This window comes from Ambystoma mexicanum, chromosome 3q (assembly GCF_040938575.1).
Source record: "Ambystoma mexicanum isolate Mex_15411 chromosome 3q, UKY_AmexF1_1, whole genome shotgun sequence".
Taxonomy (NCBI): Eukaryota; Metazoa; Chordata; class Amphibia; order Caudata; family Ambystomatidae; genus Ambystoma; species Ambystoma mexicanum.
In genome coordinates this window covers 67,381,662-67,396,103 of record NC_090926.1, presented here as the reverse complement: position 1 = coordinate 67,396,103, position 14,442 = coordinate 67,381,662, and the positions used below count along the sequence as shown (strand labels likewise).

The window sequence follows — 14,442 nt, the reverse complement described above, 5'->3', positions numbered from 1 at the left end:
TGCACATGCTTACAACAAACTCAACGTTTCTCTTATAATAACGCTACAAAGATGGATTTAGTACGAATACTACAAGATGCAGATGCAAACCAGCCCGTCCATCTAGCACAACAGGGAGAGAATGCAGCCTATTAACAGCTCATGGAGCACCACACCCCATCCACTAAAGTGCACACACTTCCTGTGATTCGCTGCTGCGTGCCCTGTTTCACTACACTGCAGGTCACTTGAGGGCCGAAGGACACAAAAATACAAAGTCGTCAGCGGCTATGCAGGCTGATGGTTCGGCACACACACGTACCTGAGAAAGCTTTTCCTTCTTTCCGCTTGCTACCATGGCACTACCTGTCAGTGAAAGTCTGGTTGTATCACTCCCACATTAGGTAGCTGTCTAGGAAAACCCTGACAAAGTACTTTTTAAGCTGTTTCTTCCCATTGGGCAGTACAGAAACATATAGATTGCCAATTACTTGCATGCAGTTTTACGATTAAGTGCTAATATCTGCATTGTTTGGTAGGCTGTCTGATTAGTTTCCCTTGACAATTGATCTCCATTCCTTTGTTCCTTTCTGGTTATGATGGTTGTCTGTGGTGCGTTCTTCATTTGGTTTTTGCATATTTTGTACAGCAGCCACGATGCCTTAAGGGAGATTTAGAAATGTATGATTTATATGTAGATGTCTGTTTAGGCCCTCCATCAGTAATTTGATAGATGGATTACCATAGAATATATGAAACTATTGAGAGTAGATACGGTTGACATTGCTGTTGCAGGATAGTACAAATAATACTGTATGAAGCCTGTCATTCCAAATGTCTGTGGTACTAAAACAATGTACTATTCTCCGTATGGACCCAGGGCCCTGAAATCCTGCTCAGACAGCAGGTAAGCATGCACCAACGTGCGTTTTCTTCCTCTGTCCCCACAGGCCATCCCCACCATCATCAGGCAACGCCAACATCAACTTCTCCAGTACTGAGGTGAGGACAGGTGCTCCGTGACAGAGTAAGTCTTAGTTACTTACCTGTAACTGTATTTCTCCAGAATTGGTATCATTCATAGATTCACATGCTTGAATATTTCCCGTCAGACCGGGAATCCTCTGTGATTTAAAAATAATTATTTATATACATTATTTCTCATAGGAAAGGCAAAGAGTTGCCCATTATGTCTAATGAGACATTCACTTGTGTAGTCCCTCCACCTCACTTTGGTCCTTTATGACCCCAACCAATGAGGTGGCAGGGCTTAAGCTCCACCACAGGCAGCCATCTTCAGATTTTGAGCCGTAGGAAGACTACGTATATGATGACTGCCGGGCCTTGGAGCAGGCTCTAGGGGAGGCGTGTCTGCCCATGTGAATCTATGAAAGATACCAATGCTGGATAAATACAGTTACAGGTAAGTAACTAAGACTTCTCCAGCATTGGATCTTTCATAGATTCACATGCTTGAATAGAATACCAAGCAGTTAAGCATGTCCAAATTTGGTTACATCCCTGAAGGTTAAACTTCAGTATTCCTAGCGAATAGCAACTTACTTAAGTGACATATACCAGGGAAGGCGGGAGAAAAAGGCTGCTCCTACCTTTAACAAATAGATGACAGAGGACCGCCTGTCCGACCGCTGACTCTTGGTTGGTGTCTTCTGTTAAGCAGTAATGCTTGGCGAATGTGTGTACCTTGCGCCAGGTAGCCGCTCTAGATATGTCTTTTATCGCTACTCCTGCGTGGAAAGCGACTGATGCTGCTCTTCCCCTGGTGGAGTGAGCTGTAGGAGGTCTAGTGAGCGGGTCAGCTTCAAGTTGATGGCAATGGCTGATGCAATTTGTCACCCAGCGTGAGAGGCCTTGTTTAGAGATATATTGTCCCTTAGTGCGACCTGAGAATACCACAAAAAGCCTTGGGGATGCACGGAACTCCTTGGTTCTTTGAATGTAGAATTTGAGGATGCGCGCAACATCTAGAGAGTGCAGCGCTCTGTCTGCCGTCGAAGTGTGGTTGCTGAAAAAAGTAGGGAGTACAATACGCTCCGAGAGTGTAATTTCCGAGACTACTTTAGGTAAGAAGTGAGGATATGCCCTGAGGATGACGCGGTCCGTCTGGAATAGGGTGAAAGGCGGTTCCGAAGAGAGGGCCTGGAGTTCACTGATTCTTCTAGCAGATGTGATGGCTACTAGAAAGGCAACCTTCCAGGATAGAAATTTAAGGTCACATCTATGGATGGGTTCATAGGGTGCATCCATGAGTGTTGACAAAACTGTGTTTAGGCTCCAATCGGGAACCGGTTCTGGCATTGGTGGAAAGGTACGTAATAATCCCTTGAGGAAAATTTTGATTGCTGGATTGGTAAGTAATAACGCTTGACTAGGGTTTGTAGTATAAGCCGATATGGCAGATAGGTGTACTTTAATGGAGGACAAAGAGTCCCGCTCTTGCCAGATGTAGCAAATATGGTAACACTTGTTCCACTGATGTAGTAAGCTGATATATATGTGAGGTCTCACATCATTTAGTGAAACTGGTCCACTTCTTGACATATGTGGTCCGTGTGGATGGTGCTCTAGATGCTCTAATGATGTCCCAACATTCCGAAGGTTCGCTAATTTTCGCTGTTCAGAAACCATGCTTTGAGCGGCAGGCTCGCTGGGTCGTGGTGGAGAACCTTGTAGTTCTGTTGTGACAGCCAACTCTGATGCGCTCTGAGGCAAATGGGTGACACTTGGGAGAGGCGCTGGAGGGTCAGGTACCAAACTTCTCGCGCCCATTCCAGGAGCTATGAGTATCATCTTGCATGGTTGCTCTTTCACTATACGCAGCACTTGTGCTATCAACGGGGTCGGTGGAAATGCATACAGGAAGTGGCCCATCCAGGTTATTGAGAATGCGTTTCCTAGTGATAGAGCCTCTGGGTAGCTCAAGGCGAAGAGGCAGCGTTGAGATCGATCTCCGGTTGTCCCCACATGCAGAATATCCACAGAGTCTCTTCTTTGTCTAGCTCCCATTCGTGGGGGGTCATGTAATCCCTGCTTAATTTGTTCGCTAGGACATTATCTACTCCTGGCAGGTGTTTTCAGTTGGACCATGTGCTATAATGCCCATGTCCATAGTTTCTGTGATTCTCTGCATAGCATCTCTGATCTTGTTCCTCCTTACTTGTTGGTATAATGCATGGTGGTTGTGTTGTCCGTCTGTATCTTGACTACTTGCCCTGCTAGAACAGGTAAGAAGGCCTTCATTGCCCAGCGGATTGCCCTGAGCTCCAGGGCGTTGATGTGTAGTCCAGACTCTTGGGTTGACCACGTGCCCTTTGTCTGTAGTTCTGCTAATGTGCTCCCCAGCCTGATAGGGATGTGTCTATACGAGAAGAAGCATAGGTGGGAGCTTGAAATGGCATCCCCTGTGTCAGTTGATTTTGTGGGGTCCCCCACCATTTAAGTGCTTTGTGGAAGATTGGTGGAAGATGGATGACATCTTCCCATGACCCGTGTGCTTGAGCCGATTGGTGGTTCAGGGTCTTTTGTATTGGTCTCATCCGTAGTCTGCAGTTGGGTATGAGATATATACATGAAGACATCATGCCCAGGAGCGACTTGAAAGATCATACCAAGGTTTTTTTACTGTCGAGGAACCATGAGATTAGTTGCAGCATTGTGGATACTCTGTCTGCAGAGGGTCGTACTCTGGGCAGGGCTTAGCCTCGTTGATGGAAAACCCTAGGTTTCTTAGGAGGTTCATTGTCTTTGCAACCACACTGGTTGCGAGCTTATACAAACGTGCCTTTATTAACCAATCGTCTAAGTAGGAAAACACCTCAGTTCCTGAGCGTCTGAGGTATGCTGCCACCAGTGCCAAGCATTTGGTGAAGACCCTTGGTGCCGACCTTAGGCCAAAGGGGAGAACTCGGAATAGAAAATGTGCATCTCCCACTGAGAACCTAAGAAATCTTCTGTGTGAAGGGTGGATGGGGATATGGAAGTAGGCGTCGTCCAAATCCAGAGTTGCGAGATAGTCGTTCTTGTTTAGTCATGGTAGTACATTTTGTAAGGAGGTCATTTTGAATTTGATGCGCTTGACAAACTTGTTTAGCGCCCTTAGGTCTGAGATTGGTCGCCACTGGCCATTCTTCTTCCCGATCAGGAAGAATCGGGAGTAGAAACCTGTTCCCCTTTAATAGCTCTAGCTGTGCCTGTGTCCGATTTAATGCCTTTCAAATAGTCATTGATCTTTTTAACAAAAAGGCCATGTCCGTCGAAGGGCATAGCTAGAATTTGTGCTTGAACTTCTGGCCTAAAATATGTTGCCTTCATCAAAGTCCATCTTCAGAGGACTGTTCCGTGGGCCATTTGTCAAAACCCTGATTTGGCAACACCTACAGCTGCATCAATCATGCGATCAGAGGTTGCTTCCCCATCGGTTATTATTGGTTTTGCTCCCTCCTGAAACTCTGCAGGTAGATGTTTGGTTAGTTTTGACATACATAGCCAGAGTTCTCTGTCAAATCGAGCTGTCATAGCTAAGGCATTAGCCGCTCTGATGGTTAGAGATGCCGAGGACGAGAGCTTTCTGCCCATGGCTTCGAGTTTCCGTCTTTCCTTGTCCAGTGGGGCTGTCAGAGGTGACGAGGGGTTTGCCAGCTTCTTTCTAGCCGCAACCGCGATGACTGAGTCGGGCTTTGTATGTCCTCTTAAGCATGGAGGGGCTGTATCTGGAGCCTTATATTTTTTCTCTGGTCATGATACCAAAGCAAAGAGGTGTAGATAGAATTCTTACCCCTGCATCCCAGATTTTGTCTAACAGTGGGATAGTTATGATGGTTCTTCTTCGCTTATCCCTGTGTTCGTAGAGTACTGATTTCTTCTCTTCTGATGTTACCTGTTTTTTGAAGAGGTCTGCTGCTTTTTAAGGCAATTATGGTGTGAAAGGATACCAAGTCATCAGGTGGTGTTGTCTCCACCGGGGAATCACGTTTTCTTGGTTTCTCTATCACATAGTCATCCGATTCACTGTGTGTGTCTGGGTTGTGTTTGATCTCTCCTTCCTCTGGTTCTTCTGTGTCCATGAAGTCCCTGAATGGGTCCTCCTGCCAATCCAAGACCGACACAGCTGAAGGTACCATAGTTGGATCCCTTGACGGTGAGATTTTCCTTGGTCTAGGTAAGGACCTTGGAGGTGAGACTCTTGTCAGTGGAGTACTGTGTGACAGTGGTCTGTCCCTGGGATTGTGAGACGGTTCAGAGGAGCGTGGGTGTTTATGGGTTCTACTACTAGTGGGAGAGCCCCTCAGCATAATTTGGTGACCTGTCTCTTTGTGGTGATCTTGAGCCCCTTGAGCTAGCCGATGTATTTCTATGTCTGGGGGCAGAGGGCGCCAAGAGCTCAGTCCTTTGGCATCTATTGAACTCCTCCATTATTCTTTGCATGGATTCCAACAGTGTAGGATCATACAGGTCCATGATGTCCTCAGTGGTAGGGTGCCATGGTGGACTATTCGCTTTCGGAGTATAAATAAGTTGTTCACCCATGACTTCAGTGTCAGAATATTCTTCTTGCAGAATAATATCTGGTTACTCCACCATCTCCTTTATTGGTGATAATTGTATTGTTACAGGTTCTTTCTGCCCTCCTGGTGTGGAGGAAATTGTATCTTTAGCTCTATTTGCACTCTCCTCTGTGGACGGTGGGTTTGCCATTGATGGGGTACTCGTGGACGGCTTTTCTGGTCTATTCTTTTCCGCCGACACGGTTATTCGTGACTTAGTCGGAGACGAGTGATGTGTTGTTGCCTTCATGGACGAAGATTTTGTGGACGAACGTGGAGTTGACTCTTTGAGAATTTTTCCTGTTTAAAAACTGATCCCCCGTAAAATAAAAATCAGGGAAAATACCCAATTCATAATCCGTGACTCACACCCTGACAAAGCCCTCTCTAACCTTCAACTCTCTATCGCTAACACTCTGGATGTCCTTGCCCCTGTCATGAGGATCTGCTTGAAGCCCAAATCCAAGTGCAACGCTTTGTATGATTCCAACCTCGCCGCCCTTAAACACAAGTGTAGGGCGGCAGAGAGCAAGTGGAGGGCCTCGTGCACACCCCCCTGACAAACTGGCCTGCCGCCTGCTGCAAGGCTCTACAGACTCTCTGTCCTCTCTAAGAAGAGAGCCTACATCCAATGCCACATCTCTGTGGCATCTAACAACTCGGCCAAACTTTTCAAAAACTGCAAAGAGCTGGCCAATCCTGCTGCTGTCTCTATCTCTCATGTTCCCTTCCAGGCCCTCTGCATGGCCTTGGCCTCTCATTTCACTAATAAAATCCTACTAAGAAATCCTGTCCACCCTCTCTTCCTCTATCTCCTCTACCGCTTGTTGCCCGTCTGAGGCCATCTCTCCTCCTCCTTTCCCCTGTTCACTCCTGACTATGGCTCTCATTACGAGTCAGGTGGTAACCGAGGCGGTAAAACCGCCTGGTTACCGCCAGACTCGTATTACCATTCCGCCTCCGTGACTCCCGGAAATACCAGGGCATTACGACTCTTGTGTCCCGGGAATTCTGGAGGCGAAATTCGGTAAATCCCCATTCCCATTGAGTCCTATAGGACTCAATGGGAATGGGGAAGTGGAAACACCGGCACTATCTCGTGATGGTGCTGGTGTTTCCACGTCCGCCTGCAGAGGGGCAGTGTTAAACCCGCCAGGTCTGACCTGGTGGGAACATCACCTCCCGCCTGCAGGACTCGGGATCGGGCGGTCAGGAATTAACAGTGGCGGCAGGTTTACCGCCACTTTTAATTCCGGACCGCCCGACCTGTAATGAGGCCCAATGTTTCTAGACAAGTCTGATCTATGAAAATCTCATCAAAGCAGGTTCTTCCCTGCTCATCCAGAACTATCAAGGACCACATCGACACCCTTGCTCCAGCCATGGCGGATTTCTGCAATCAATCCTTTGCCACTGAGCATTCCCCTCCCCCTTAAGCACTCTCTTGTTCACCCCCTTCTAAAGAAGCCCTCGGCCAATCCTTCTGCTCCGCCTATAGCCCAATTTCCATCACTCCATTCCTGGGCAGACTCTTGGAAAAGCTGGCCATCTCCCAGGTTAATCTACATGCTGAATCTGTTGGTTGCCTCCATGACCACCAGTCTGGCTTCAGAGCTGCCAGAAGCATGGAAACTGCTCTCCTGAACACCTGTGAAGACTTGCTCTCAAATCTTGATTCTAATCTGCCTTCTGTCATCATTCTCCTTGATCTATCCTCTGCTTTTGACACGGTCAACCATGCCATCATGCTCAATCGTCTCCGGGACAACCTTAGTATTACTGATCAGACCCTGGCCTGGTTGACCTCCTTTCTCACCGACCGACTCCCTCAGGTCCAACTGGGGTCTTTCCTCTCGTCTCTCTGTCTCTCTGATTGTGGTGTTCCCCAGGGCTCTAACCTCTCTCCCTGGCTCTTCGACCACTACCTGGCACCTCTTGCCCACCACATCGCTACTTTCTGCTCCAATTTTCAATGTTATGTGGATGACACTCAGCTCTCTTTCAGGCTCCCCTCAGCCACCTCTGCTTCTTCTCTCAGTCTGGCCGCAATTCAGGAATGGTGTGCCACCAATGATCTCTGCCTTAATGCCAGTAAGACTGAGATCCTCCTCATTGGGACACCCGCTCCCTCCTTTCCTCTCTCTCTCTGGCCGCCCACTCTGGGCCCTCTTCCTGATCCTTCCTTTGAGGCTAAGAACCTTGGTGTCATCTTCGACTCCACCGTCTCCTTCTCTCCACACATCTCTGGCGTCTCTAAGAAGTCAAACTATCAGCTGCACCTCCTCAGAGGTATTCTTCCTTTTCTCACTTTCCCCCAGAAGCTCACTGTCTCCAGAGCTCTGGCCCTCTCTAGGCTGGAATATTGCAACAGCCTCTTTCTAAATCTTCCTGCCTCTACTCTTTACTACTTATCCAGAACATGACTGCAAGACTTGTCCTTGGCCTCAAGCCCAGGGATCATATCTCTCCAGCTCTGAAATCTCTGCACTGGCTCCCTGTGGCTGCAAGGATCAAGTTCAAGATCCTCTGCATCATCCACAAGGCATTCTGGGGCCTGGGACTGCTCTACCTCCAACTTTCTCTTCCAAAACATCTTCCTTCTCGAGTGCTCCGCTCATTCACCTCCAACTCTGAGTGTCAGATGCCTCTCCAAGCAGAGAGTTGGGGGCAGAGCTAGCTCCTCGGCTGGGGCTTCCCTCTGGAACAGCCTCCATGCCTCTCTCAAACTTGAGCAGAACCTTGGTGTCATCTTCGACTCCACCGTCTCCTTCTCTCCACACATCTCTGGCGTCTCTAAGAAGTCAAACTATCAGCTGCACCTCCTCAGAGGTATTCTTCCTTTTCTCACTTTCCCCCAGAAGCTCACTGTCTCCAGAGCTCTGGCCCTCTCTAGGCTGGAATATTGCAACAGCCTCTTTCTAAATCTTCCTGCCTCTACTCTTTACTACTTATCCAGAACATGACTGCAAGACTTGTCCTTGGCCTCAAGCCCAGGGATCATATCTCTCCAGCTCTGAAATCTCTGCACTGGCTCCCTGTGGCTGCAAGGATCAAGTTCAAGATCCTCTGCATCATCCACAAGGCATTCTGTGGCCTGGGACTGCTCTACCTCCAACTTTCTCTTCCAAAACATCTTCCTTCTCGAGTGCTCCGCTCATTCACCTCCAACTCTGAGTGTCAGATGCCTCTCCAAGCAGAGAGTTGGGGGCAGAGCTAGCTCCTCGGCTGGGGCTTCCCTCTGGAACAGCCTCCATGCCTCTCTCAAAATTGAGCAGAACCATGTCCGGTTATGAAGCAACTCAAGACCTTCCTTTTCGTTTCTGACTTCTCTCTTCCTCTCCCCCCTGCTGATACACCTGACTGCTCATCACACTTGTCACCCTCTGATCTCTGGCCCAGGCTCCTGCATGTCCACTTGTCCTTGCACTACCTCTGGGCTCCCCAGCACTTAAGTGTCTGTATTTGCAACCCTACAGTCCCTTCTCTCTGCACTTATGAGCCACCCTCTGGCTGCACTTGTGAGTTAACTGCACTTCCCTCTTCCCCTCCCCTTCCCCCATCCCTGCACTTAAGCAATCTGAATGACACAAGGCCTAGTAAGATTGTTATTTTGTCTTCCCTTGTTTCCCCCTCCTTGTCTTGTCGCACCTAGAAACACTTATATATGATAAATGCCACATCATATCATATCATGTCAAGAAGCGAAGCACTCTTAAGTCACCTGCAGGACTTCTGCTACTTTCCATTCTCTCACAGTTCTGGTGGTCGATACAGTACAAGTCCTTTTCCTCCTTTATGTGGAATGAAACAGCCCCATACCCTGCAATAAAGAACAACATAACATTTATGAATTAAGCCAGAAAAAATTAATCAACTCTCATATATTTATCAAAAATATTAGGGCTGCCAGCATTTGTGTGTGTTATCTCAATTACATTACGAAGTAGCACATCCTCAGCCATGCTTTGCACTTCCACCACCCTGCACTGCACAATCCCAGTCATACTGTACACAACAAGCAGGCTCTGTGTACCCACAGGCACTCTGCACAACCGCAGGTCACTCTGTACATAGGGAGGCTTTCTGCACACACCAGGGTCACATGCAGCTCCCCAGCACACCTCAGACAACCTGTACACCACTAGTCACTTCATGTTATAACGCGCACCCTCCGCGGTGGTCCCTTTTAGGGAAGGTGGCAATGCCATCCAGCCAAGGTTTACTGTACTGCCAGGACCATCGGAAGGACCACCAATATAGCCGCTGCATGTTTTCAAGGCGACAGTCCCTTGTTTGTGTCTGAGTTTCAGGTTGCTGTGTCATTGCCCTGTGCCCGTTTACGGACGCGTTCATGCTTCTTGAAAAGTGTTCCGGGACAACTGCTCCTTGCGCCTCAAAGCTACAGTAAATTTCCCTAGCTCAGTGCTTACCTGATCCTCGCTCTGGCTGCTCTGGTCTTGTCCTACCTTTCTCCTCCTTGTCCTCGTTCTGTCTTCTTCTGGTTCTCTCCTCTTGGATTCCCGCTTCCTGCTACTACCGAAGAAACGCTACTTCTTGCTATGCTCTCTCCTTGCCTGGACTTCCACTCAGTCTGCCTTTTCATTGGAATACGCATCAGCCATTATCTTACCATCATATCGAGTTACCTGGAGGTTATTCCCCCGTTGGTGTTTTTTCCTCTTGTTTGGAGGTTCACTCCGGGTGCCACCCCCCCGTTGCGCCTCGCCGGACGGTGTGGCACCCCGAGAGGACCGCCCTTTTCTGCAGGACTCCCGTCCGTGGCAGAAGTACTGACAAAGCCTGTCTGGGAAAACATCCACCAAATCACAGGTGAGCCTAAACCCTCACAATTTACTGTCATGACTCACAGAACAACCTGGAAAGCTTGAGAGCCCATGCTCAAATCAGTGGCAGTGGCACCATCACCAAAAATGCCGGTGGCACCGTTACCAGCATGTCTCTCAAAGAAACACAGGCAACGGAAACCACGTCATCGCCGGAACTGGAAGCTCGCCAGTGGGCATTTTGGAAAGCACAATCCACTTAAATCACCTAGTTCCTGTTGCCATCCTAGCATGTAGACACTGGCATCGCAACAGCAGGCAAGCAATCTCGGGTTCCTGGAGTGCGGCAGCGGAAGCCACGCTTTTCCGAGCAAGAACTCACCATTCTTACAGAAACCATAGTGCAACATGCTGGTGAGCTGTTTGCCACAGACCACCGGTGCAGTACACAACTGTGCAAAAATGCCATCTGGTAGGAGGTGGTTCAGAAGGTGTCAGCCGTGGGAGCCGTACCATGCTCAGGACGCAACTGCCATAAGCGGTTGGATGACCTCCGCCTGAGGGTCCGCAACCTGCTGTTGACCTACAGGAAGGAATGCCTGGCCACTGGCGGTGGGACGACCTCACCAATAAAGCTCATGCCGTGGGAGGAGAAATGCAGCAGTGTGCTGCACCTCAAAGGGATCAAGGGAGTGGGAGCAGAGGAGGCCAGTGCAGGGACACCTGGAGAGGGCGGTGAGTGCAACGCGCCACATCAAAACAACTATACACAGTGGTCAGGCAAATGCAGCGCACACTACACAGAGACATGTCCAACTGCATGCCACCAAACACATCTAACCTATAGAGTGGCCAACAAACCATGGCTGTGGCCCAAGTGTTCAAAAGCATTGCCTCCCCCAGACATACAAACACACATATGCCCACATGAGTACTGGTCATGTGAACAAAGTGATGCCATGAGAATCAACACATTCACAAGGCACACACCCTGCAAGGTGGCGTGCATGCACCATGAGCCCCCCCCCCTGTACTCCGTAACATGCATGCATGCATCAAAGCTGTCCTAACAGACCGGGCCATGGCATGGTTGACTGCCTTGCTGTAAACCCGACCCTCCCAAGTGCAATTGGGTCCTTCCCTCTCCTCCATCTCACTCTCTACCTGTGGCATCCCTCAGGGCACTATCCTATCACCATGGCTCCTCAACATCTACCTTGCCTCTCTGACCCACTTATCTCCACCTTCCCCCCTTACTTCAAGTGTTATGCAGACGACACACAGCTCACCCTCAAGCACCCATCCTCTATCTCCCCTCATTCCACTCTCATGCATGACTGCCTGACTGCTATTCATGAATTGTGCTCTGCAACGATCTCTGACAATGCCAATAAGACAGAGAAGCTGCTCATTGTGATGTCTGCGCCCTGTTTCCCACCCACTCACTGGCCCCCTTCGATGGGCCCCCTCCCCTCACCCTCCAGTGAGGCCAAAAACCTTGGGGTCATCTTTGACTCCTCTCCATCATCCTCTGCACATCACAGACCTTGCCAAGAAGTCCAACTTGCAGCTCCACCTCTTCAGTGGCACTCTCTCTTTCCTCGCCTTCCCCCAGAAGCCCATTCCCTGCATAGCTCTGGTTCTCTCTAGACTTGACTACTGCAACAGCCTCTTCCTCAATCTACCCCTTTCCTTCCTTCACCCCTCAAACCAACTCAGAATGGGGCTGTGAGACTCATCCTTGGCCACGAGCCCTGGCAGCACATCTCTCCAGCCCTTAAACCTCTCCACTGGCCCCCGGTGACTGCCAGGATCAAAATCCAGACCCTTTGCATCATCCACAAGGCTTTCTGGGGCCTGGTCCTTCGTGAGTCTTACTGGGGCCAGCCCATTCTCGACCAGCCTCGCCGTGCATACCTTACCAGCACTTGCCCTTGTGCACCCATCCCTGGACTAGCCAGATTCTGGTCCACCCCATCATTTGCACTGTACTCCCCACCCACCTTTTTTCCCTTGCACCTGCCCGTTTTGGCTCCCATCAGCACTTGCTCAGCCCCTTGGGCCCCCACCACCTGCACTTCACCCCCTCCCATCCCTGCCCCCTTACTCCTCCCTCCCCTGCACTTTTTAGTTTTATGCACTTGCGCACTAAGAATGTCACAAGGCCCAGTAAGATGGTTGATTCTAGATTGTTTTCCCTATGTACCACCCCCTTTCGTTTGTAGCACCTGGAAACAATTGTGTATAGGCACCATACAACTGTCCAATGAATGAACTGAAAAACTCCATGCACAGGCATCATGTCACACGATGTATGAACTGCATGTTGCAAGGACATAGAATGTCAGAGAGGTGAATAAAGGCATGCCCATCTCACCCCCACATGCATCTCGTCTGACACCCATACAGAGGAGAGCCATGCCCCCCTCCACCACTACCAAGGCCACACCAGTTCCGCCCACGCAGGTACAGCCAGCTGCCCCTGCAGCAACACCACAGCCAGCTGCACCTGCAGCAACACCACTGCCAGCTGCCCCTGTAGCAAGACCAGCTCTGCCCATGGAGGCACAGCCGGCTGCCCCCGACACACAGCAGTGTGGGCCACCAAGACAGCAATTCCCCCACCCCACCACCAGCCTGCCGTGTATGTCGCCAGATCAACAGACGACGATGCCGGGCAGGAGGGCAGGGACACCAACGAGGGGTCACCAGAACACACCCCCTACCACCGTCCATCATTCAGCCCCTCTGACCTCCACAGCCCACTCCACCACCAATCCCCAGCATCCGAGATATGGATGCACGCATACAGCGCATCCATCAAGGCACGGCATGAGGAGATGGCTGGACTTGTGCGCCAGCAGCTGGAGCTTACCCGGATGATGCGGGAGAGTGTGCAGGCCAGCAATGTGCATGTGCCCTGGGCCACTCCTCATGTGCAACAGTCCTGCTTGCACAGAGGGTCCGGGATGGCAACAAGGCAATTCCGTCACTGGCTGAGCACTTCACTCTTTCCCTGCAGGCGGCCTGAGGGCGCAGGGACATGGTAGGTTTCGGCCTCCCACTCAACCATCACCACGCCTGCCAGCCCACAACAGAGCAGCTGAAGGATCTGATCCATGTGCCTGTCAGGGTCATCGAAGAAGGGCAGGCCCGGTGAAAAAAGGCCACGCAAGTGACCCAGTACCAGACTTACTGGAGCCTCTCATAAAGTCTGCTGTCAATATAAGTTCATCTACAGCCTCCTCATAAAGTCATGATCTTACCATTGTGTCGTGGAACTGTTGTGGGCTACTTAACTTACTGAAATGGAGAAGAGCGGCAGAACATAAAATCTTACCTAACATTTTACTTATTCAAGAGTCTATGGCCATGAAGGATGTCCAATTTGATGGCTATAAAACTTATTCCCACCATGCTAAGAAAGGGTTGAAAGGGAGACCTACTGGTGGCATTGCGATCTTGATTGATACCCGTTTAAATTTTACCATCAATAATATATATGAATCGGATATGTTCATCATGTTGGACATTTCCTTTATGGTCCAAACGAACATATTGTTGGTCTCCCTTTATTGGAATCCCGCTCAACTTCAAATTGAAAAAGCGGTTGAGATTTTGGGTGATGCCCTTAACCTTGCACTCTGCAAAGCTCCATATGCAGAAATCCTTATCGGAGGAGATTTTAATTCCCATATGGGACACCATGGCATCTCTAGGAGTTCCCACTCATACCATCACCATGCCTCTATTCTAAAAGGAAAGATTTGGTGTAAATTCCTCAAAACCTGGAATATACACTTAATTGACTACACAGATACTCATTCTAATGTCACTTGGAAAAGGGGTAACGCGAGTTCATGGATCAATCACATATTTGTCTCAAATGGACTTTCTCGTTCTATGACTAAAATAAATACCCTTAGGACTGACATGGGAGATCATGTGATGATCACCACCTCAATTCGGAATTATTTCACTTCGTGTCCTCCAGTAGCTCAGTTAGCACTAATTCAAAGTCACAGACCAGGTGCTTCAATCAACTGGTCTCCTGCTACATGCAGAGATTTCACATTCATTGTCAACAGAGATCTCTGGAAAGATAAAGCACAAAA

At 49.4% G+C, this 14,442-nt stretch overlaps 1 protein-coding gene across 2 annotated transcripts in view; it reads right to left on the bottom strand.

Moving 5' to 3' along the window:
• Positions 1–14,442, bottom strand: part of LOC138582134 (zinc finger protein 510-like) — a 204,189-nt gene that overhangs the window by 20,874 nt on the left and 168,873 nt on the right. Inside the window, exon 7 of one of the 2 annotated variants that reach the window (XM_069653144.1) lies at positions 9,265–9,363. The exons of the other annotated variant lie outside the window; for it this stretch is intronic. Within the exon in view, the coding sequence (XP_069509245.1) occupies positions 9,265–9,363 (99 nt within the window). The remainder of the gene's footprint in view (positions 1–9,264; positions 9,364–14,442) is intronic. 2 annotated transcript variants of the gene reach the window in all.